The following is a 26,794-nucleotide window of genomic DNA, read 5'->3' as shown; positions in this document are numbered from 1 at the left end:
CTCCTTGTGTGTTTCCTCCAGGTACTCTAGTTTCTTCCCTTACTCCAAAAACACCCAGGCAGGTTAATTGGCTCCTGATGAAAGTACCTCTAGTGTGTGTCTGTTAATAGTGACCTCTGAATAAAAGGTACTGGTGCGGATAACATCTACAAAAAAAGAAGGCTGATCAATGCACATTCCCCAGGTTTTTTTCAGTAATTAATTTTTGGCACGTAGTTTTTCTAGTTTTTTTTTAGTTAAAAGTACATGACCGCGTCAAGGTAAACTATTTACATCTGGTTATATTATTCATGGGCTGGCAACTCCCTACTTAGCTGAATTTCCTGAATAAGCACTGGTCTGAAAGCCTCCCTTAAGGCCCCCATACACAGGCCGATTCTAGCTGCCGATATGGGTCCCTTAGAGCGATTTAGCAGCTAATCGGCCTGTGTATGGGCACTAACGAAGGACCTGGCTGCCCGGACTCTGGCCCGATCTTGATCGGGCAGGTTTGAATTGGCTCCCTAAACCGACGGACGCCTGTCCCCGTCTTTCTAATTTGATTGTTTGGCCCCAGGGCAAAACGACCGAATTAGCCCAATATCGCCCACCCGTAGGTGGGGATATCGGGAGTAGAGCTGCTCGCTTGGATCTTAGCATGTATGGACACCCTTACTATAGCTAGGGACGGAACTAGGGTTAGGCAGCAAAGGAACATTGCTAGGGCACAACTATGTTGGGAACAGTGGGGTGCAAGTGAAGAAAAAAAAGAAGCTATATTGCCATGATATCACCCAGTTCCAAGATCTAACAACTACCTGTCTCTCTTCTTCTATTCTGTGTACTTTGGTTTGTTGAGGTCACCAAATGAGCAAATCTTTCCCACCTTGGGTGGGCGATATCCTGCTAATGGGATCGTTTGGCCCTAGGACCAAACGATCGCATTGCAATGAAGGGGATAGGAAAAGTTGGAGCGGGGGCTGCATCAATGACCTAATGCCGTCCCTGATTCAATGAAAAATCAAGCCTGTCCGATCGACATCTGCCCAGATATTGGTCAGGGAGGCCTGTTGGAGGGCCCCATACATGGGCAGATAAGCTGCCGAGTTGGTCTTAAGGACCTCAATTGCCACCTTAAAGGTGCCCATACACCTTCAGATCCACTCGCTTGGCGATGTCGCCAAGCAAGCGGATCTTCTTCAGATATCCCCTACCTACGGGTGGGCAATATCGGGAGAATCCAGGCTAATTTGGTCGTTTGGCCCCAGGGGTATAGGCAAAGTCGATGCAGCCCCCGATCCAACTAGATTTTTTAACCTGCCAGGTCGATATCTGGCCGATTTCAGGCCAGATATTGGTCGGGCAGGCACGTCAGTAGTGCCCATACACAGGCCAATAAGCTGCCGAATCTGTCTAAGGGACCCATATCAGCAGCTAGAATTGGCCCATGTATGGGCAGCTTAACTCTATTGTGTGACGTTAAATAAATAAATAAAAATAAAACAGATAATGGTAGTTTTGACCATTTGTCTATGCTTTTTGGCAAAAGCAAAACAGCAGCTCTGTCTTGCTTTTTGGCAGGTATCCTGGACCTTCACCAAGGATCCCATCAAGGTTCTTACAAGAGACAATTTCCCTTTATCGGAAAAGGCTCGTTTAATTTATTCCCCCCAGGAGTAGATTTTTCTGATTATATGATTTGGGTCAAAAGATAATTTGCAATTTCATCCCACTATGTATATTTTTATGCAATAAAGTTGGACTGGATAAGAAATCTGAACCTGTGATGTGGCAGACACGAACGTGACACTATTACAGTCTATGGAAAACATTAAATGGGATTGTAATAAAGGTGTAATTATGTGCTGAGAGTGTTTCTATAAACCCCAGCCTGAGCTTGGACAGAGCTGAATCAAACCACACAGATGATTTTTATGATATTGTGTCTTTCTCAGCAGAAATTGACTAAACACGCAGCTTCCGTGGCATCAGCCAACCTGAAATAATTGCAGTGGTTGAATTAATCATCACGAGCTCATTAAGGTTGTATTCCACTTTGGAAAACAGCTTCCTGTCAAGACATGATAGAGAATGAGCGCCGGAATGCAAATAGCCAGATAAGTGAGAGCGGCCCCAATACACGTGTGTACATAGTGTCGGAGGATAGAAGCCAAGCAGTACGTGTAGCCTGTGACAAGATAAGTAATGTGCGCCCCACTGCTGAATAACTACCGGCAAATTACACGTACCATGCTGAAATGCCAAGGATTGGCTTATACCAGCTATAATAGCGAGCCCAGTCTGGCAGTGCCAAGTCCTCTCTACCTGCCCCATATACTATTCCATGTCATATTCTATAAAGATAAAATAGATTAGAGATGGTGCCTATAGTAGCAGTGGGGGGATAATAGCCTCTGGGAAGGGACTGGGGCTGTGGGATAGTAGGTATAGTAGGGAGAGATGGTGCCTATAGTAGCAGTGGGGGATAATAGCCTCTGGGAAGGGACTGGGGCTGTGGGATAGCAGGTATAGTAGGGAGAGATGGTGCCTATAGTAGCAGTGGGGGATAATAGCCTCTGGGAAGGGACTGGGGCTGTGGGATAGCAGGTATAGTTACATAGTTACATAGTTACATAGTTACATAGTTACATAGGGTTGAAAAAAGACCTGTGTCCATCAAGTTCAACCCATCCAAGTAAACCCAGCACACCTAACCCACACCTACCAATCAATACACTCACATACATACACTATATATACAACCACTAGTACTAACTGTAGATATTAGTATCACAATAGCCTTGGATATTCTGATTGATCAAGAACTCATCCAGGCCCCTCTTAAAGGCATTAACAGAATCTGCCATTACCACATCACTAGGAAGGGCATTCCATAACCTCACTGCCCTCACCGTGAAAAACCACCTACGCTGCTTCAAATGGAAGCTCCGTTCCTCTAATCTAAAGGGGTGACCTCTGGTGCGTTGATTGTTTTTATGGGAAAAAAGAACATCCCCCAACTGCCTATAATCCCCTCTAATGTACTTGTACAGAGTAATCATGTCCCCTCGCAAGCGCCTCTTTTCCAGAGAAAACAACCCCAACCTCGACAGTCTCACCTCATAGTTTAAATCTTCCATCCCCTTAACCAGTTTAGTTGCAGTCTCTGCACTCTCTCCAGCTCATTAATATCCTTCTTAAGGACTGGAGCCCAAAACTGCACTGCATACTCAAGGTGAGGCCTTACCAGGGACCTATAAAGGGGCAAAATTATGTTCTCATCCCTTGAGTCAATGCCCTTTTTTATACAAGACAGCACTTTATTTGCTTTAGTAGCCACAGAATGACACTGCCTGGAATTAGACAACTTGTTATCAACAAAAACCCCTAGATCCTTCTCCATTAAGGATACCCCCAACACACTACCATTCAGTAGATAGTTTGCGTTTATATTATTTCTACCAAAGTGCATAACTTTGCACTTATCAACATTGAACCTCATTTTCCAGTTTGCTGCCCAGTTATCTAATTTTGTCAAATCGCTCTGCAAAGCGGCAGCATCCTGCATGGAACTTATAGTTTTGCACAATTTAGTGTCATCAGCAAATATAGAAACAATACTGTCTATGCCCACCTCCAGGTCATTAATAAACAAGTTAAACAGCAAAGGCCCAAGGACTGACCCCTGCGGTACTCCACTAACCACACTGGTCCAATTAGAAAATGTTCCATGCCATTCCAGCATCAAGGTTCCTACTCACCTCCTCATAAAAGGCAACTAAATTAGTCTGGCAAGATCTGTTACGTATAAAACCATGCTGGCACAAACTAATAGTATTGTGAACTGCAATGTATTCAAGTACCCTATCCCTTATTACCCCTTCCAAAAGTTTTCCTACTACTGATGTCAGACTAACAGGCCTATAGTTTTCAGGCTGAGAACGGGATCCCTTTTTAAATAACGGCACCACATTAGCAATCCGCCAGTCTCTTGGCACCATGCCAGACCTCAATGAATCCTGAAAAATTAAGTGAAGAGGTTTGGCAATCACAGCGCTCAGCTCATTTAATACCCTGGGATGAATCCCATCCGGCCCTGGACCTTTGTTTACCTTTACATGTTCAAGTCTCTTTTGAATTTCCTCCCGAGTGACCCATGCGTCAGTAGCTAAATTACTAGAACTGGGCATATTACAAGGGAAGCCTTCATTATCTGGCTCCTCAGATGTATAGACAGATGAAAAATAAGAGTTCAAAATTTCAGCTTTTTCCCCGTTTTCATCAACCAACGTACCCCCCCGTGATAATAAAGTTCCCACCCCTTCTTGCTTCATTTTTTTACTATTCACATAATTAAAAAATAATTTTTTTTTTACTCCTAGCTGCAATATCCCTTTCCATCTCTATTTTAGCTTGTCTGATAGCTTTTTTGCTGCTTTATTTGCTTCCTTGTACCTGATGAAAGTTTCCGCTGTCCCAGCTAACTTGAATGCCCTAAAAGCACGTTTTTTCTTACCAACCTCGACAATAACACTTTTATTCAGCCATAAAGGTTTTGCTTTGCGATGCCTCTCCTTGCTTACTAGGGGGATATACTGTTGCGTATACCTACAAAGCAATGTTTTAAAGATGTTCCATTTTCCTTCTGTGTCTAACCCCATGAAAAGCCTTTCCCAGTTGACACATTGCAGAGATGCCCTTATACTGGCAAAGTCTGCACGTCTAAAATTGAGTGTTTTAGTTACTCCCTTATAGCGCTGTCTCTGCAGCATTATCTCAAAGGAGCCCATGTTGTGATCACTGTTCCCCAAATGCTCACCCACACAAATGTTAGAGATAAGTTCATTATTATTAGAAATCACCAGGTCCAAAATAGCGTCATTCCTAGTGGGTTCTTGAACTGCCTGAAATAAAAAGTTGTCATTTAGCATATTTACAAACCTACTAGCTTTTTCTGACTTAGCCACCCCATTACTCCAGTCAATGTCCGGATAATTAAAGTCCCCCATAACAACAACTTGACCCAGTTTTGAAGCCTCCTCCATTTGCAACAATAGCTGGGCCTCATCCCCCTCATCTATACGGGGTGGTTTATAACATACACCAATGATCATTTTCTTTGTGACCTTCAGCCCTACTGAAATTTCTACCCAAAGAGATTCGACGTTTTCATTGGTAATGTCTTTATTACATGGCTTTAAGTCTGACTTTACGTAAAGACAAACCCCTCCACCCTTTTTAATCTCTCTGTCCCTCCTAAAAAGTGTATACCCATTTAAATTCACAGCCCAGTCGCATTTATCATCCCACCAGGTCTCAGTGATACCTATTAAATCATAATTTTCAATACATGCAATAGCTTGCAGCTCCCCTAATTTACCCGACAAGCTACGCGCATTAGCCAGCATGCAGCGGAGATTATTACTTCTCCCTCTGATGTTTACATTAGCTAAGGGAGAATTAGAGCTAAGGCAATTATGAGACTGCTTTCCTTGTAACGGAAGCTCCTTATCTGATAAACTATATGCCCCCCTCACTCCTCCCCCACAACCCTTTGCTAGTCCCCCTACCCCGTCTACACTAATTTTCCCATGGAATTCTAGCTCACCCACCCCCCCCTTGTCTAGTTTAAACACTCCTCCAACCTCTTAACCATTCTCTCCCCTAGCACAGCAGACCCCCTTCCATTGAGGTGCAATCCGTCAGGGCTGTATAGATTGTACCCCAAGGAAAAGTCAGCCCAGTGCTCTAGGAACCCAAACCCTTCCTTCCTACACCAAGACTTTAGCCACGCATTTAGCTCCCTAAGCTCCCGCTGTCTCCCTAAACTTGCACGCGGCACCGGCAAAATTTCCGAAAAAATGACATTGGAGGACCTTTGCCTAATCTTAGAGCCTAGATCCCTGAACTCACTCTTTAAAGTCCCCCACCTACCGTTCATTTTGTCGTTAGTACCGATATGTACCAAGACAGCTGGGTCATGCCCAGCCCCTCCCAATAATGTGTCAACCCGATCAACCACATGCCGAACCCTGGCACCAGGAAGACAGCAAACTGTCCGGTTGAAGCGATCCGCTTGACAGATTACCCTGTCCACTTTCCTAATGATCGAATCCCCTATAACCACCATCTGTTTAGGCCTAGCTCTGCTCTCCTCCCCACCACTACTAGTGAAACTGGTCTCCCGGCTGTTAGAGAGATCAGCCTCACCTAGAACCGCCAATCCAGAGTTCACACTCCCATCTTCTTCACACAATCTGGCAAATCTGTTGGGATGCGCAAACCCTGGAGCAGCCTCCCTTTTCCTTTTCCCCACACTAGATTTTCTAACTGTCACCCAGCTTACTGCCCTATCATCCTTTTGCTGCTCCCCTCCCCCCCTACTATCTGACCCCACTAGTTCTTGTTCGGTTAACAAGAGACCCCTCTCAAGATTGTTGATTGAACGCAGTGTTGCGACGTGTTCCTCTAGGACTCTAACGCGAGCCTCTAAAGTGGCAATTCGCTCACATCCACAACAGAGGTATGCACTTTGGAACTGTTGTTCCACAACTGCATACATGTGGCAGGCTGTGCACTGTGTCAGACCTTCAATGTTGCTACCACTCATTCTCCCAGTTACAAGAACAGTTAAACTAAAATAGGTGTAAGGACTTGTAGTAAATACCTTGTTTTACCTTATTTTTAACTCCCTTAGTGTTTAATTCCCTGAGTTTATAACTCCACTTACAGAGTCCCCACTTAAAGAGCAATCACTTACAGAGCACCTACCACCAGAGCAAGCTCCACTGGAGTGCCTGTGGTTCTATTTATGCAGTCTGTAAAGGTGAACTAATCAAACCCCACCCTCCTCAAGCTGAGGGTAATTACAAGGGAATGTAACCTGCTGTAAGCCTATGGATCCCACAAACTTTGTAAATTAGCTCCAAAAACAACAATTACTTATGAAAAAAAATAAATAAAACCCAACAGTAAAAAAACACAATGGTTTTGATAAAGTTAGTAAAGAATACTTATCCCTTTTTAGTTGAAATGAAAGCAAGTTGATTCAACCAGCCACCAGCCTGTTAGTAAGCCCCAGCCTGTCCCAGCCTGGGAAGGGACTGGGGCTGTGGGATAGCAGGTATAGTAGGGAGAGATGGTGCCTATAGTAGCAGTGGGGGGATAATAGTCTCTGGGAAGGGACTGGGGCTGTGGGATAGCAGGTATAGTAGGGAGAGATGGTGCCTATAGTAGCAGTGGGGGGATAATAGCCTCTGGGAAGGGACTGGGGCTGTGGGATAGCAGGTATAGTAGGGAGAGATGGTGCCTATAGTAGCAGTGGGGGGATAATAGCCTCTGGGAAGGGACTGGGGCTGTGGGATAGCAGGTATAGTAGGGAGAGATGGACCTATAGTAGCAGTGGGGGGATAATAGCCTCTGGGAAGGGACTGGGGCTGTGGGATAGTAGGTATAGTAGGGAGAGATGGTGCCTATAGTAACAGTGGGGGGATAATAGCCTCTGGGAAGGGACTGGGGCTGTGGGATAGCAGGTATAGTAGGGAGAGATGGTGCCTATAGTAGCAGTGGGGGATAATAGCCTCTGGGAAGGGACTGGGGCTGTGGGATAGCAGGTATAGTAGGGAGAGATGGTGCCTATAGTAGCAGTGGGGGATAATAGCCTCTGGGAAGGGACTGGGGCTGTGGGATAGCAGGTATAGTAGGGAGAGATGGTGCCTATAGTAGCAGTGGGGGGATAATAGCCTCTGGGAAGGGACTGGGGCTGTGGGATAGCAGGTATAGTAGGGAGAGATGGTGCCTATAGTAGCAGTGGGGGGATAATAGCCTCTGGGAAGGGACTGTGGCTGTGGGATAGCAGGTATAGTAGGGAGAGATGGTGCCTATAGTAGCAGTGGGATAATAGCCTCTGGGAAGGGACTGGGGCTGTGGGATAGCAGGTATAGTAGGGAGAGATGGTGCCTATAGTAGCAGTGGGGGGATAATGGCCTCTGGGAAGGGACTGGGGCTGTGGGATAGCAGGTATAGTAGGGAGAGATGGTGCCTATAGTAGCAGTGGGATAATAGCCTCTGGGAAGGGACTGGGGCTGTGGGATAGCAGGTATAGTAGGGAGAGATGGTGCCTATAGTAGCAGTGGGGGATAATAGCCTCTGGGAAGGGACTGGGGCTGTGGGATAGCAGGTATAGTAGGGAGAGATGGTGCCTATAGTAGCAGTGGTGGGATAATAGCCTCTGGGAAGGGACTGGGGCTGTGGGATAGCAGGTATAGTAGGGAGAGATGGTGCCTATAGTAACAGTGGGATAATAGCCTCTGGGAAGGGACTGGGGCTGTGGGATAGCAGGTATAGTAGGGAGAGATGGTGCCTATAGTAGCAGTGGGGGGATAATAGCCTCTGGGAAGGGACTGGGGCTGTGGGATAGCAGGTATAGTAGGGAGAGATGGTGCCTATAGTAGCAGTGGGGGGATAATAGCCTCTGGGAAGGGACTGTGGCTGTGGGATAGCAGGTATAGTAGGGAGAGATGGTGCCTATAATAGCAATGGGATAGCAGGTATAGTAAAGAGTGTATAGTTATATTCTAGTCCATATTACTGATAACGGGGTACTTGGCTGTTTGTGACAATTAAAAATGAACAAAGGGGAAAAAATCATAGTTGCAATAATGTGCAGATTGCATTACTAAGGTGGGCATTGGTTATATCTGTAACTAGTTCCTAGAGTTTAAGAATTGTGTCTGGTCCCCCGATAAACTGAAAGTATTACGCATAAAACAGAGCAATGCATATTATACGGGAGCTATAAAGCAGGGAGTATTGTCAGGACAGCATTTTCCCTGTATCACTGGGCACAGTAGTACCAATAACTCTGAGCAGTTCCAGTGTTCAAGTAACTGTAATAATCCATGATGGAGATCTGTCTCCAACGCTTAAACGTTCCAAAATGAATACACAGTTGACTTGTTTCTTCTGTTTTGCCGACTGGGACAAATGTCTGTACAACGGCTCATTACTTTCTGTAAAAAATCATTGATGTGCTGGAAGCAATGGATAAAATGTATTTCTGGAAGCTCACAGTTTTCTTCAATAGCAGCCATCAGGGCTATTGTTAGGGGATCCAAACAGGTAGAGCCCCGCAGTGATGCAGAGGAGTGCTAGAGCTAGAGAGGGCAGAGAGCAAGCGATGTGGAGCAAGATCGAGACAGAGGGGCCAGGCACAGACTGGAAACACTGTTTGATGGAGCAAGATTGAGATGGAAAGGCAAGATGGAGATAGTTATGCAGGATGGAGAAAGTAACACTTGTCAATGTTGCCCAACTTGCAGTCCTTGGGCTGTAGAGTTGTAGTTTAACTACATCTAAAGGGTCAAGGTCTAAGCTCAAGGTTGCCTATGAGAGACTGGTGAACATAGAACATGATGATAACAGTAGGGCAAGATGCAGACAGTACAACATAATGGTGACAGTACTGCAAGATAGACACAAAAAGGCAAGATGGGGACAGTAGGGCAAAATGGAGAGAGAAATTGGGCAGGATAGAGACAATAGAGCGAGATAAAGACAGTAGGGCAAGATATAGAGCAAGGTAAAGACAGTAGGGCAAGATAGAGACAATAGAGCAAGTTAAAGACAGTAGGGCAAGATGGAGACAGTAGAGCAAGATAAAGACAGTAGGGCAAGATGGAGACAATAGAGCAAGATAAAGACAGTAGGGCAAGATGGAGACAGTAGAGCAAGATAAAGACAGTAGGGCAAGATGGAGACAGTAGAGCAAGATAAAGACAGTAGGGCAAGATGGAGACAGTAGGGCAAGATGGAGACAGTAGAGCAAGATAAAGACAGTAGGGCAAGATGGAGACAGTAGGGCAAGATGGAGACAGTAGAGCAAGATAAAGACAGTAGGGCAAGATGGAGACAGTAGGGCAAGATGGAGACAATAGAGCAAGATAAAGACAGTAGGGCAAGATGGAGACAATAGAGCAAGATAAAGGGAGTATGGCAAGATGGAGACAGTAGAGCAAGATAAAGACAGTAGGGTAAGATGGAGACAATAGAGCAAGATAAAGGGAGTAGGGCAAGATGGAGACAATAGAGCAAGATAAAGACAGTAGGGCAAGATGGAGACAATAGAGCAAGATAAAGGGAGTATGGCAAGATGGAGACAGTAGAGCAAGATAAAGACAGTAGGGCAAGATGGAGACAATAGAGCAAGATAAAGGGAGTACGGCAAGATGGAGACAATAGAGCAAGATAAAGGGAGTACGGCAAGATGGAGACAATAGAGCAAGATAAAGGGAGCAGGGCAAGATGGAGACAATAGAGCAAGATAAAGGGAGTATGGCAAGATGGAGACAGTAGAGCAAGATAAAGACAGTAGGGCAAGATGGAGACAATAGAGCAAGATAAAGGGAGTACGGCAAGATGGAGACAATAGAGCAAGATAAAGACAGTAGGGCAAGATGGAGACAATAGAGCAAGATAAAGGGAGTACGGCAAGATGGAGACAATAGAGCAAGATAAAGGGAGTACGGCAAGATGGAGACAATAGAGCAAGATAAAGGGAGCAGGGCAAGATGGAGACAATAGAGCAAGATAAAGACAGTAGGGCAAGATGGAGACAATAGAGCACGATAAAGGGAATACGGCAAGATGGAGACAATAGAGCAAGATAAAGACAGTAGGGCAAGATGGAGACAATAGAGCAAGATAAAGACAGTAGGGCAAGATGGAGACAATAGAGCACGATAAAGGGAATACGGCAAGATGGAGACAATAGAGCAAGATAAAGGGAGCAGGGCAAGATGGAGACAATAGAGCAAGATAAAGACAGTAGGGCAAGATGGAGACAATAGAGCAAGATAAAGACAGTAGGGCAAGATGGTGACAGTAAGTCAATATGAAGAAAGTAGGAAAAATGCAGGCAGGAAGGCAAGAAGAAAGCTGTAGGGCAAGAAACAGTAAAGCAAAATGGAGACAGTAGGGCAAGATGGAGACAGAAAGATGAGATGGTGACAATAGGGCAAGATGGGGGCAGGTGGGAATGATAAAGACAGTAGGGCAAGTTGGTGGCAGTAGATCATGTTGGTGACTGTAATGCAAATTGGAGATAGTAGGAAAAATCCAGACAGAAAGACAAGATAGAGACAGGAAGTCAAGAGAGAGACAATATGGCAGTAGATGGAGTCTGGAAGGAAAGCTGTAGACAGTAATGTTATATATTAGTGCTTTCTGCTGGTGTCAAGTTGTAGTTTAACTACATCCCTAGTTCCCATAATGATATTAAATTCTTTTTTCTACAAGAGGTACTTCCATAACAAAATGAATTTTACCGAATTGTTTTGTTCTGCTAAATATGTAAAACAACATATCAGGCTAAGAGCAAACATTAAATCTGGTCTAATATGGATACAGCAATGATACAGTTAATTACTGCAAGTAGCAAAGTTCAATCCTTAGTAATAAACTTGCATGTTGTCTCATAGCCTTCAGCTCTCCATCAAGGGTAAACTAAAAATGCCTATATTATATATATAAGTTATAGGGCTTTTTTGACCCAGGTTGTCAACACCTAAAGTCTAAAGTTCATTTCACCACAACAGGTTGGAAAAGACAGAAAAAAAGTCCGTACGGAATACATTATATTTACTCACAGAGAGCAGTAATAGCCGGCACTGCCCGACAATTCCAATGAATGATTTATTTGGTGTTAGCGGTTACTGACGTTGCCCTGTGTGTAATGTTCGGCCAAACACTTGTAAACAATATAATTTAGCTAAATAGAGAAAGAACATGTCTCCGGTCTCTCTCACAACAACCTGAATTAATACCCTGGTTGTCATAAATCAGTCGTAATAAAGGAACCTATTGAGAAAGGTGAAAAGGAATTGTTGCTTTTGTATTAACCTCAGTTTGTAGAATGATTCCGTCTTACTGCCCAACGGGGTTCATTCTCATTGGTAAAATGACTCTGTTTCCGAAGAAAAATACGAACTAGGAAAATTAAGATTTCATTTCTCTTTTGTGTTAAAAATAAACTCCCTGCCGAGCTCAAATGAAGTGGTCAGAATATACAGCGAATAAATAAAACGTATTTGGAAGCTGCCAAACTGCTTAAATGCTTTCTCCAAAGAGATCAAATTGCATTGGCTTATACATTATCTAGAGCAAATCTCAATAACAAGACATTAACAGGACTAAATCCCCAAGAATATTACTGAATTGATATCCACTATACATCCTTATTAAGTGCTTATTTGTGCCCTGGGTACCCCTGGAACTATAGCAGGGTGACTGTTACCCCAATGTTTCTATATATCTGTAACCTTGTTATGGGCTAAGGGGGCCCAGCCTGAAGGCCAGTTAGGGGGGATTTGGGGTGAGTGCTTATTTGTGCCCTGGGTACCCCTGGAACTATAGCAGGGTGACTGTTACCCCAATGTTTCTATATATCTGTAACCTTGTTATGGGCTAAGGGGGCCCAGCCTGAAGGCCAGTTAGGGGGGGATTTGGGGTGAGTGCTTATTTGTGCCCTGGGTACCCCTGGAACTATAGCAGGGTGACTGTTACCCCAATGTTTCTATATATCTGTAACCTTGTTATGGGCTAAGGGGGCCCAGCCTGAAGGCCAGTTAGGGGGGGATTTGGGGTGAGTGCTTATTTGAGCCCTGGGTACCCCTGGAACTATAGCAGGGTGACTGTTACCCCAATGTTTCTATATATCTGTAACCTTGTTATGGGCTAAGGTAGCCCAGCCTGAAGGCCAGTTAGGGGGGATTTGGGGTGAGTGCTTATTTGTGCCCTGGGTACCCCTGGAACTATAGCGGGGTGACTGTTACCCCAATGTTTCTATATATCTGTAACCTTGTTATGGGCTAAGGGGGCCCAGCCTGAAGGCCAGTTAGGGGGGATTTGGGGTCAGTGCTTATTTGTGCCCTGGGTACCCCTGGAACTATAGCGGGGCGACTGTTACCCCCAATGTTTCTATACATCTGTAACCTTGTTATGGGCTAAGGGGGCCCAGCCTGAAGGCCAGTTAGGGGGGATTTGGGGTGAGTGCTTATTTGTGCCCTGGGTACCCCTGGAACTATAGCGGGGTGACTGTTACCCCAATGTTTCTATATATCTGTAACCTTGTTATGGGCTAAGGGGGCCCAGCCTGAAGGCCAGTTAGGGGGGGATTTGGGGTCAGTGCTTATTTGTGCCCTGGGTACCCCTGGAACTATAGCGGGGCGACTGTTACCCCCAATGTTTCTATACATCTGTAACCTTGTTATGGGCTAAGGGGGCCCAGCCTGAAGGCCAGTTAGGGGGAGATTTAGGGTGAGTGCTTATTTGTGCCCTGGGTACCCCTGGAACTATAGCAGGGTGACTGTTACCCCAATGTTTCTATATATCTGTAACCTTGTTATGGGCTAAGGGGGCCCAGCCTGAAGGCCAGTTAGGGGGGGATTTGGGGTGAGTGCTTATTTGTGCCCTGGGTACCCCTGGAACTATAGCGGGGTGACTGTTACCCCAATGTTTCTATATATCTGTAACCTTGTTATGGGCTAAGGGGGCCCAGCCTGAAGGCCAGTTAGGGGGGGATTTGGGGTGAGTGCTTATTTGTGCCCTGGGTACCCCTGGAACTATAGCAGGGTGACTGTTACCCCAATGTTTCTATATATCTGTAACCTTGTTATGGGCTAAGGGGGCCCAGCCGGATATTCATTTAGGGTGACCTTTGGGGTGAGTGTCCTGGGTACCCCAAACTATAGCATAGTCATAGTTGTACCAATGTTTCTATATACTGTATGTAAAACACTATTATTTACACAGAAAATAAAACAAGGGGGGTTTGTACGATCAAAAAACCTCTACACTTGACTGGTCTGTTATTTCCAGTAGCTGGTTGGTGACTATTGGTTACTGTACTGGTGCAGTTTAGCCCCAATCTTAGCACATGAGGCTCAGCAGCATGATACATCCCAAATACCATGAATTGACCAAAGAACCATAAGACACACAAGTCCAAAGAACTGACTTAAGAGTTTGACTTACTTTGGGTGTTTTCTTTGCTGACATTTTGGGAGTATTTCTGTGCCGGCAGTGAGATGGGATTCCAGCAACTCATAAAATCTTTCTGTTAGAAGAAAATTCATTTTTGTTACATTGCAAAGTAAATGAAAGCAATTATATAGTCTGTAATATACACAGTATCCCTTCAAAACTGAATTAGCCATTTCACAATCATAGGGCTGCAATGGAACAGAACCAGAATCTGACTTGACTTTCAGATAAGTTATTTACCCTTAGGTGGAAGGACCTTTGAATGAACCTGGAGCTCTACACATTTTGTCCCCATAAAATAGTCAATAAAACCATGTAATATCTCACCAAATACATAGATCACTACTTCTTAAAGATAATTTTCAATGATATAGGTGTAAAAAATATTTTTTGCCAATGATGTGAATGGGATAAAGGAAGCTCAGTTGGTCCCAGTGTAAAACAAAGGTTTCTCATTTCGCTGACTAGCGGGATAACATGGTTGCTCCCTGTACTGCCCCACTGGGCATATATAGTTTTTTTTATATATACTTATAGATAGCCACAGTCTTACATTATCATCTTTATTCGACTCAGTATAGAGCCATCTAGTGTTACATTCCTGTAGTGCAGCATGTTTAACTTGCTAGCCCAAGTCATGTCATTGGTTACTAGTGAGCCATGTGATCATCGGGTTGGCCATCTTGTATCCCATTCTTCTTTCCTCCAGCCTAGGGTGTGAAGGTATTTTGTTTTTACCTCAAGGAAATATCTTTTTGGATTACAGTTTCTTGGATCAATCTTACAATAAAGATCATAGAATTAAAACTCATTTAGCAGTGAGTAAGATACTACTAAATGTAAGTACAATCCCATTTTCTTACTATGACTCCCTTCATAGCTGAACCATGAAGCTGTGGTTGGTATTTCCCCTGACCCACTTCCCACCACTATGTATGACCACCCTCGGTCTATTCAGTCCCCAACCCCATGATGTCCCCTCCCAGCCACATTATGGCACCACCCTGTTCCTTTCATGTACCAGCCCATATTATACACTGATGACAGCTCTGTATATAAAGTATAATGATGGTATATCAGCACTTGGTCCATTTTCCGATGGCTCTTGCTGTAACAACTTGCTCCACAAAATCAGAACTGAAGGTTTATTCTCATATCCTTTTTTCTTATATTATTCTCAGCTGTTAAATATCAACTTTTTCTCTAGTGCCTATTCTTCTCTTATTACCGCTGGTTTCTGGGACTGGCATTGCCATTTATTAGTTGATATGAGGACCAGAGAACGGCATTTGAAATCCAAGCCAATTACCTGCGTCTCCCATATCTTTCCCCAAATATAAATCCAACCTGACACTTGTGAGAGATTCTATATAAATGCCAGCCTGGTATGAGAGCGTTCATTGAAACGGCACAATAACATCCCAACTGCTCTCATTTGCCTTTTGCAGCCTTCGCCCCCATGATCTAGCAGAGACCGGGCAGAGACCTAGCAGAGACCTTGCAGAGACCTGGCAGAGACCTGGCAGAGACCTGGCAGAGACCTAGCAGAGACCTAGTAGAGGCCTATCAGAGACCTAGCAGAGACCTGGCAGAGACCTAGCAAAGACCTAGCAGAGACCTGGCAGAGACCCAGCAGAGACCTAGCAGAGACCCGGCAGAGACCCGGCAGAGACCTAGAAGAGACCTGGCAGAGACCTAGCAGAGACCTAGCAGAGACCTAGCAGAGACCCGGCAGAGGCCTAGCAGAGAAGGGCAGTACATTCCATTTCTCTGATACATTTTCAAACTGTCTCCAAGCACAAAATAACAGAATTTGTGAATCAGAGTTTTGCTGAACTTCTCTAGAAAAATAATACTCATAACATTTTTTTATACTTTCTTTTGTCCTATAGTGGCGCTGCCAGGTCTTTGCTGGGAGTCAAAATGGGCCCTGGCACTACAAGTACACAGAGGCCCAAAAAAAACCCCATTGGCCCACTAAACAATGACTGCCTTTGGCATCTTACAGCAGCTCCTCTGGCATTTGCCAGAACCCACAGATTGCCAGTCTGGGTTTGAGTGATGCCAGTTATTGCACAATAAGCAAGGTGCCTGTAAGTCATTAGATGCCTCCTAATGTCCAGCCTAGTCACTTTCCCACACTGTATTGTGAAATTGTATGGTTGTAAGACTATATATCAGTTAAAGTAGCCGTACTTTGGCCAACCTGCCAGAGCTAAAACCGATTGCTACATAGTCCAAATGGATGTTGGCTACTGTGTGTGTTTGGCCTATGGCCACAATGAGAAGATCTGTGTTTACTTCAGAAAATCTACTATAATTTATATAAATAAGCTGCTATGTAGCCATGGAGGCAGCCATTCAAAGTAGAAAAGACACAGGCACATAGCAGATAACAGATAAAACACCATTGTATTCTACAGAACTTATCTGTTATCTGCTATGTAACCTGTGCCTTTTCTCCTTTTTTCCAGCTTGAATGGCTGCCCCCGGGGCTACACTGCAGCTTATTATATAAATTATAGTAGTGTTACTGTAGCAAACACACCAATTATTACTTGAAAGCTCTTTCATTTTTTGGTGTTACTGCTCCTTTAAGGATAGATTAAGTCTAGTGTAAAGGTGGCCATACATAGGCCGACCACATACCTTCTTCACCTGACTGGCTCTTGAGTACAAGGGGCCACACATGGGATTCAGATCATTTTATGCTCTGCTCAGTATGGCTACATTCCTATTGCTTAGATCCTCCTTTTCATTAGCTCATCTGCCAGATGGGCCATAAATTAATCAACATACTCATTGACAGATGACATTTTCCAACCTGACTGACTAAAACCCAATGGTCAAGCTCAGCAGGGCACCATACATAGACCAATAATTGTTTGGAACTACTCGGAATGTGTAAGGCCATTTTAAGAAGCTGATTCAAGCATTTTAGATTCCCAAGTGCCAAAACAAACTATTGGCATTGTTTATGGCAGTGATCCCCCAACCAGTAGCTCAGAAGCAACTTGTTGCTCCCCAACCCTTGGATGTTGCTCCCAGTGGCCTCAAAGCAGGGGCTTATTTTTGAATTTCTGACATCAAGGCAAGTTTTTGAGGCACAAGGACCATGTGTATTGCCAAACATAGGCTTCTGTAAGCTGTCAGTCAACATAATGCTACCAAATAACCAATCACAGCCCTTATTGGTCACTCCCTAAGAACTTTTTTATGCTTGTGCCACTCCCCATATGTTTTTTATATTTTGATTTTATATTTTTGATTTGATAAGGTCATCAACATATATATCTAATACAACACTTGCTTAAGATGACCTTTTTAATGTTAATAAAGTGGTTTTATACTCACTGTTTACATTCTTGTTATGCTTCCCATATGCCCAATTCATACATAGATGTGCATTTATGCTGACCTTTCCATTCCAGATAGAAACCTCTTTACTGCTTTATTTTACCACCATAGATTTGTTGTAACAGCTCAGGGAGAGAGAAATATATAATATTGATTTTCACTCTGGAATTGAAGGTTGTTCCATTATTGAAGGGAAGCCATTGTGCATAATAAGGATTACGGCACGTGTAGCATGTTTGCACCAGTACCTGTCACTGCTCCTGCCTTCTGCCATTGACTTGAATAGCAAACAGAACAAACACTACATGTGCCATAAGGCTAACATTATACACAGCACAGATCTGTTTTTGTAAACTGGAGAAGACAGGAAAATGCAAGGACTGGAAGAGAAGCAAAAGACTAGTAATTAATGTTGTGCCAAAAGTGGGTGCGTCCAGCAAAGGATTTTAGGAAGGGAGCAGCGATATTACACATGGGAACCAGTAGGGAAAGGAACACTGAGCCACGTCAATTACAAAAACTCTGGGATGCTTTTGTAGCAGTGGTATAAATAGTGATTTATTTGCCCCACTAGAATACTAGGACTGACAGATAGCTAAGAATGCTCTGGGGTAGTGGGATATCTAAGAATATTGTGGGCGGGCAGGATAGCAAAAAATGCTGCGGGGGGGGGGGGGGGTGTGAGATAGATAAGATTGGGCGGTGGGATAGATAAAAAGGTCCATGGTGATGAAATAGGAAAGAACACTGTAGGGTAGTGGAATGAGAAAAATGCTGTGGGGTGGTGGGATAGCTAAGAATGCTGTGGGTTGGTGGGATAGCTAGTATTGCTCTGGGTTGGTGGGATAGCTAAGAATGCTGTGGGTCGGTGGGATAGCTAAGAATGCTGTGGGGTGGTGGGATAGCTAAGAATGCTGTGGGCTGGTGGGATAGCTAAGAATGCTGTGGGGTGGTGGGATAGCTAGTATTGCTCTGGGTTGGTGGGATAGCTAAGAATGCTGTGGGTCGGTGAGATAGCTAAGAATGCTGTGGGGTGGTGGGATAGCTAAGAATGCTGTGGGCTGGTGGGATAGCTAAGAATGCTGTGGGGTGGTGGGATAGCTAAGAATGCTGTGGGGTGGTGGGATAGCTAAGAATGCTGTGGGGTGGTGGGATAGCTAAGAATGCTGTGGGTTGGTGGGATAGCTAAGAATGCTGTGGGGTGGTGGGATAGCTAAGAATGCTGTGGGGTGGTGGGATAGCTAAGAATGCTGTGGGTTGGTGGGATAGCTAAGAATGCTGTGGGGTGGTGGGATAGCTAAGAATGCTGTGGGGTGGTGGGATAGCTAAGAATGCTGTGGGGTGGTGGGATAGCTTTGAATTCTATCTACCTGGCTGACTTTATCTTCTCCTGTGTACCCAGTATAACTTTTATATTCTAAGTTCAGTATTTTGGCTGTAGTTCCTAATAGCAGGTAGCAGGTTGGAGCAGTGTTTAGCATCTCAGTGTTTCCTTGGTTCCAGCCCAACACGGGATATCCAGCCAACTGTGTCTCAATGCAGCTGAGAGGTATGGCACGTTGATTTTACATCCAGCCTTGTCATTTATTAAAACAGCAAGGCATTTCTTGAATAATATGTATATATATAGTTTCTGGAGGCTTTAAAGCCTGACCAACATTAGCGCCACCTACAGTAAGACTATTGTAATAGCTGCCAAGTTCGTTGTGGTTTTGATTAGTCCGGTCTAGTTTTCGGCAGACACAATGTTCCAAAAAGGGGGTCTGGCCAGTATGGGAATTCAAGCAGTATTAGCTATTATTTAGCAGCTCTCCTTTTATTTTAGTAGTTGTTACTATTTGTATGAACTGTTCTTAGGACAGGAGCTCTGTAAAATCACCCATAGGCACAACATAGGGAATATATCTTATTCATAGAAGGCAGCTCACCCCAATGAATAAGCACAAAGTTGTCCTTAGGCTTGACAGCTTTAACTAAGTCACGCCTAAGGCAAGTCATATAAAATGTACCTGCTTTATTTATTTATTGTTTGTCCGGCTACAATCCCCTATTTATTCAGCTACTATGCCCTACTGCACATCCAACTATTTAGTATAAAAAATAAAAATATATTTTTTATAGTATATACTTCCCGTACACAATATGATTACTGATTCGTGTTGGCTGGGATACAACCTTAGATACACCCGCCAAGCTCAGAAACACCCTCTGAGCTCTAGACCTATGACCCCCATCTGAAATTAATGGAGACATATAACTGAAAAAACCCTAATCTGGTAGGCAATAATAAATACTTTATGGTGCTGGTTTCCCTCAGGACTAAAAGTTATCATTCACTTTAAAAATGGTGAACTCCCTATATATCTGCTACTGTCCTTGTCCATGTTTCAAATATGAGGTGGGCATGTCCTAATGGTCACTGCCAGAAGCACAGTAGGAGGGGGATAGCCAATCACAGCCCTGCAGTCACACAAGCAATTCAGTTGATTGGTTCCTATTCTACAGTGCAGTTTGCTGAGTGCCACCGGCCCCCCAGCACAGACTGGGAAAACTAAGTAGAGCAGATGGGCGGGACTAGTAGGGTTTTTGGGGAAATTTTCTATAAATCAGCCCCAAATACAACTTTTTTAAAGCATGTTCCTTCTATATTTAAGAGAGTATAATGCACTGGCACATACTTGTTTTCTACACAATATGTTCTCTTACATGATCCAAGATAATGAACCCAGCTCCACTCCAGCTCCTTATACTACCAGAGTCCTGTTTATCCCAAGGGTTCCCTTGAACACTCCCATACAGGAACTACATCACTTGAGTGTCCCCACTATGCCTACCCCTAAAGAACAGTAATTCTGCCAAGCAGGCTTCTCATCTGTTCACTCTTTGGGATGGGTCTGGCACTTGCACTTCTTGGGGATGCCTATATTTCTTCATCCATTTTAATTAAACGAATACACTGAAATTAGTCCTTTTAACCTCTAGACTTCGTTTGTATGGGAGATGGCTATTGTGGAGTTGGAGCTAGATAACAAGGAAGCTCTGGCAATGGAAAAAGGTTTTGGCTCCAATCTCCCTATACGTCAGATGGAGGTTGCCCTCAACTTCCAGCTACCTTTTGGTTAACAAGAGCTTGAGGTTGGACAACAGAGTTGGAGGTTGGACAATAAAGCTGGAGGTTGGACAACAGAGCTGGAGGTTGGACAACAGAGCTGGAGGTTGGACAATAAAGCTGGAGGTTGGACAACAGAGCTGGAGGTTGGACAACAGAGCTGGAGGTTGGACAACAGAGCTGGAGGTTGGACAACAAAGCTGGAGGTTGGACAACAGAGCTGGAGGTTGGACAACAGAGCTGGAGGTTGGACAACAAAGCTGGAGGTTGGACAACAAAGCTGGAGGTTGGACAATTTTGTTGCCTCCATTGTGTCCTTCTCTCCCTAATATTTTTGGAACTCCTGCTTGACAACAACTGCTGCCCTGTGGTGCACTATAATGTGTGAGCAGTTGCCCCTATCTGGGTCCATTTGGACATTATAGTGTTTAATGCCTTCATATACAAGCAGTGGCCATTCCTAGCATTTGTGACAATGACAACTGTCCTTATGAAGTGACTCCCTTATGGCCGCTGCAGGAGAAGTGGGGCAGCCGGAGATGACAGTATTTATAATTCAACAGCAGCTGGTTTCATGGATGATTCTACTGGGCACGGCGCCTTCAGAGCTTATCAGTCTGCATTGTGGGAAATGGAATCATGAAAATAATTAGATTCCGGCAGTTTTTGTTCAATTGCCATTTCTCTTTCTGCGCTACAAGCCAGATCCATTGGAAATTCAGCGTCTCGTATGGCTGCTCAGCCGAATCTAAGGTCCGACGCTTGGCGCGGCTCTTTGTACAGTATCGCAGCCATTCTGTCTCAAGTCCATTTTATTTTTGTGATTTGAAAGGAAAATTACATTCTTTTATTCTAAATACCCGAAGCATAAATGGGCTTCATCGTCATGATTCTTTGCACGGACTGAGCCACTATATAAATTACTATACTTATGTAATAATACATAGAGATTAATATAGCCACTTCTCTGGTTTTGACTTGGGACAGTCCAATTTTGGAAGGAGCCATTTTGTTTGGCCGAGACACAGTATAGGGAACGGTACTTGTATTCCTCAGCACCAAGACAATAGCCCCAAATGTTTGTGATTAATGACTGTTTCCTTTTGGCAATAATGGGGGTCATTAGCTAAGCGCAGGGCAGTGTATAAAGTGCTAAAAATGGGCACAATTAGCCAGTTTTTTGCACTATGGGCCTGGCCCTGCAGTACTATTGACTTCCACAGGTCTCTGCATATGTAACCCTATGGCATAAATGTATGTATATATCTTTATTTATAAAGTGCTACTTATGTACGCAGCGCTGTACAGTAGAATACATTAATACAAACAGGGGGTTATTAAGATAATAATAGATAAATACACAGTATAACAATAAATACAGATAAATACAAGATACAGTTGCAATAAGTTAAGAGTCAAAGACACAAGAGGATGGAGGTCCCTACCCCGTAGAGCTTACAATCTATATAATTAAATAAATGTGCTGCTTAATATCTTTTTGAGTTGCCCACCACTGCCGGAATGCAGAGGGTTACAAAAAACTGCAATATAATGAAGTCAAAAGCTAAACTTCCATCCCAATACAGCGGGATGATTTAGAGATGATAGAGGCAATATCCGATGAAATCCCTTCATCTAACCCCAGCCATGTGCTCTTCCATTGGCTCCCCTGGGAGCCGGACTATTTTCAAAGGAATATCATTAATTTTCAGTTATCTTTGATGGTATAAAAATACAATGATGTTCCACAGCCAGTTAAGTAAACAATGAGAAACGACCCACAAAGGAAGAAAGGAAATCGAGAAGAAGAGGTGAGAGAAGGGCTGTTGTAACTGGAAACAAGGACTGGCACAGCTCTATTATTTTTTATTTATATAGAAATGTTCAACTTATAGTCCTTCAGCTAAGGTTGAACTACCACTAACAACAACCCCCATTAACCTTCATCTTTGGCCATCTTTTCTACCACCCCCACTGCTACTATAGGCACCATCTCTCCCTACTATATCTGCTATCCCACAGCCATAGTCCCTTCCCAGAGGCTATTATCCCCCCACTGCTACTATAGGCACCATCTCTCCCTACTATACCTGCTATCCCACAGCCCCAGTCCCTTCCCAGAGGCTATTATCCCCCCACTGCTACTATAGGCACCATCTCTCCCTACTATACCTGCTATCCCACAGCCCCAGTCCCTTCCCAGAGGCTATTATCCCACTGCTACTATAGGCACCATCTCTCCCTACTATACCTGCTATCCCACAGCCCCAGTCCCTTCCCAGAGGCTATTATCCCCCCACTGGTACTATAGGCACCATCTCTCCCTACTATACCTGCTATCCCACAGCCCCAGTCCCTTCCCAGAGGCTATTATCCCCCCACTGCTACTATAGGCACCATCTCTCCCTACTATACCTGCTATCCCACAGCCCCAGTCCCTTCCCAGAGGCTATTATCCCCCCACTGCTACTATAGGCACCATCTCTCCCTACTATACCTGCTATCCCACAGCCCCAGTCCCTTCCCAGAGGCTATTATCCCCCCACTGCTACTATAGGCACCATCTCTCCCTACTATACCTGCTATCCCACAGCCCCAGTCCCTTCCCAGAGGCTATTATCCCCCCACTGCTACTATAGGCACCATCTCTCCCTACTATACCTGCTATCCCACAGCCCCAGTCCCTTCCCAGAGGCTATTATCCCCCACTGCTACTATAGGCACCATCTCTCCCTACTATACCTGCTATTCCACAGCCCCAGTCCCTTCCCAGAGACTATTATCCCACTGCTACTATAGGCACCATCTCTCCCTACTATACCTGCTATCCCACAGCCCCAGTCCCTTCCCAGAGGCTATAATCCCCCCACTGCTTCTATAGGCACCATCTCTCCCTACTATACCTGCTATCCCACAGCCCCAGTCCCTTCCCAGAGGCTATTATCCCCCCACTGCTACTATAGGCACCATCTCTCCCTACTATACCTGCTATCCCACAGCCCCAGTCCCTTCCCAGAGGCTATTATCCCCCCACTGCTACTATAGGCACAATCTCTCCCTATTATACCTGCTATCCCACAGCCCCAGTCCCTTCCCAGAGGCTATTATCCCCCCACTGCTACTATAGGCACCATCTCCCCCTACTATACCTGCTATCCCACAGCCCCAGTCCCTTCCCAGAGGCTATTATCCCCCCACTACTACTATAGGCACCATCTCTCCCTACTATACCTGCTATCCCACAGCCCCAGTCCCTTCCCAGAGGCTATTATCCCACTGCTACTATAGGCACCATCTCTCCCTACTATACCTGCTATCCCACAGCCCCAGTCCCTTCCCAGAGGCTATTATCCCACTGCTACTATAGGCACCATCTCTCCCTACTATACCTGCTATCCCACAGCCACAGTCCCTTCCCAGAGGCTTTTATCCCCCCACTGCTATTATAGGCACAATCTCTCCCTACTATACCTGCTATCCCACAGCCCCAGTCCCTTCCCAGAGACTATTATCCCACTGCTACTATAGGCACCATCTCTCCCTACTATACCTGCTATCCCACAGCCCCAGTCCCTTCCCAGAGGCTATTATCCCCCCACTGCTTCTATAGGCACCATCTCTCCCTACTATACCTGCTATCCCACAGCCCCAGTCCCTTCCCAGAGGCTATTATCCCCCCACTGCTACTATAGGCACCATCTCTCCCTACTATACCTGCTATCCCACAGCCCCAGTCCCTTCCCAGAGGCTATTATCCCCCCACTGCTACTATAGGCACAATCTCTCCCTATTATACCTGCTATCCCACAGCCCCAGTCCCTTCCCAGAGGCTATTATCCCCCCACTGCTACTATAGGCACCATCTCCCCCTACTATACCTGCTATCCCACAGCCCCAGTCCCTTCCCAGAGGCTATTATCCCCCCACTACTACTATAGGCACCATCTCTCCCTACTATACCTGCTATCCCACAGCCCCAGTCCCTTCCCAGAGGCTATTATCCCCCCACTGCTACTATAGGCACCATCTCTCCCTACTATACCTGCTATCCCACAGCCCCAGTCCCTTCCCAGAGGCTATTATCCCCCCCACTGCTACTATAGGCACCATCTCTCCCTACTATACCTGCTATCCCACAGCCCCAGTCCCTTCCCAGAGGCTATTATCCCACTGCTACTATAGGCACCATCTCTCCCTACTATTCCTGCTATCCCACAGCCCCAGTCCCTTCCCAGAGGCTATTATCCCACTGCTACTATAGGCACCATCTCTCCCTACTATACCTGCCATCCCACAGCCCCAGTCCCTTCCCAGAGGCTATTATCTCCCCCACTGTTACTATAGGCACCATCTCTCCCTACTATACCTGCTATCCCACAGCCCCAGTCCCTTCCCAGAGGCTATTATCCCCCCACTGCTACTATAGGCACCATCTCTCCCTACTATACCTGCTATCCCACAGCCCCAGTCCCTTCCCAGAGGCTATTATCCCCCCACTGCTACTATAGGCACCATCTCTCCCTACTATACCTGCTATCCCACAGCCCCAGTCCCTTCCCAGAGGCTATTATCCCCCCACTGGTACTATAGGCACCATCTCTCCCTACTATACCTGCTATCCCACAGCCCCAGTCCCTTCCCAGAGGCTATTATCCCCCCACTGCTACTATAGGCACCATCTCTCCCTACTATACCTGCTATCCCACAGCCCCAGTCCCTTCCCAGAGGCTATTATCCCCCCACTGCTACTATAGGCACCATCTCTCCCTACTATACCTGCTATCCCACAGCCCCAGTCCCTTCCCAGAGGCTATTATCCCCCACTGCTACTATAGGCACCATCTCTCCCTACTATACCTGCTATCCCACAGCCCCAGTCCCTTCCCAGAGACTATTATCCCACTGCTACTATAGGCACCATCTCTCCCTACTATACCTGCTATCCCACAGCCCCAGTCCCTTCCCAGAGGCTATAATCCCCCCACTGCTTCTATAGGCACCATCTCTCCCTACTATACCTGCTATCCCACAGCCCCAGTCCCTTCCCAGAGGCTATTATCCCCCCACTGCTTCTATAGGCACCATCTCTCCCTACTATACCTGCTATCCCACAGCCCCAGTCCCTTCCCAGAGGCTATTATCCCCCCACTGCTACTATAGGCACAATCTCTCCCTATTATACCTGCTATCCCACAGCCCCAGTCCCTTCCCAGAGGCTATTATCCCCCCACTGCTACTATAGGCACCATCTCTCCCTACTATACCTGCTATCCCACAGCCCCAGTCCCTTCCCAGAGGCTATTATCCCCCCACTACTACTATAGGCACCATCTCTCCCTACTATACCTGCTATCCCACAGCCCCAGTCCCTTCCCAGAGGCTATTATCCCACTGCTACTATAGGCACCATCTCTCCCTACTATACCTGCTATCCCACAGCCCCAGTCCCTTCCCAGAGGCTATTATCCCCCCACTGCTACTATAGGCACCATCTCTCCCTACTATACCTGCTATCCCACAGCCCCAGTCCCTTCCCAGAGGCTATTATCCCACTGCTACTATAGGCACCATCTCTCCCTACTATACCTGCTATCCCACAGCCACAGTCCCTTCCCAGAGGCTTTTATCCCCCCACTGCTATTATAGGCACAATCTCTCCCTACTATACCTGCTATCCCACAGCCCCAGTCCCTTCCCAGAGACTATTATCCCACTGCTACTATAGGCACCATCTCTCCCTACTATACCTGCTATCCCACAGCCCCAGTCCCTTCCCAGAGGCTATTATCCCCCCACTGCTTCTATAGGCACCATCTCTCCCTACTATACCTGCTATCCCACAGCCCCAGTCCCTTCCCAGAGGCTATTATCCCCCCACTGCTACTATAGGCACCATCTCTCCCTACTATACCTGCTATCCCACAGCCCCAGTCCCTTCCCAGAGGCTATTATCCCCCCCACTGCTACTATAGGCACCATCTCTCCCTACTATACCTGCTATCCCACAGCCCCAGTCCCTTCCCAGAGGCTATTATCCCACTGCTACTATAGGCACCATCTCTCCCTACTATTCCTGCTATCCCACAGCCCCAGTCCCTTCCCAGAGGCTATTATCCCACTGCTACTATAGGCACCATCTCTCCCTACTATACCTGCCATCCCACAGCCCCAGTCCCTTCCCAGAGGCTATTATCTCCCCCACTGTTACTATAGGCACCATCTCTCCCTACTATACCTGCTATCCCACAGCCCCAGTCCCTTCCCAGAGGCTATTATCCCCCCACTGCTACTATAGGCACCATCTCTCCC

The 26,794-nt window shown here is 45.6% G+C and overlaps 1 protein-coding gene across 3 annotated transcripts in view; it reads right to left on the bottom strand.

Annotated features, from left to right (window-relative positions):
- Positions 1 to 26,794, bottom strand: part of nox4 (NADPH oxidase 4) — a 117,674-nt gene that overhangs the window by 37,568 nt on the left and 53,312 nt on the right. For all 3 annotated transcript variants that reach the window (XM_004912170.4, XM_012958029.3, XM_012958031.2), the window contains one exon: positions 14,011 to 14,092. In XM_004912170.4, coding sequence (XP_004912227.2) covers positions 14,011 to 14,092 — 82 coding nt within the window. The remainder of the gene's footprint in view (positions 1 to 14,010; positions 14,093 to 26,794) is intronic.

The sequence above is a fragment of the Xenopus tropicalis genome, chromosome 2 (genome assembly GCF_000004195.4).
Source record: "Xenopus tropicalis strain Nigerian chromosome 2, UCB_Xtro_10.0, whole genome shotgun sequence".
Taxonomy (NCBI): Eukaryota; Metazoa; Chordata; class Amphibia; order Anura; family Pipidae; genus Xenopus; species Xenopus tropicalis.
This window is presented reverse-complemented; position numbering and strand designations above follow the sequence as displayed.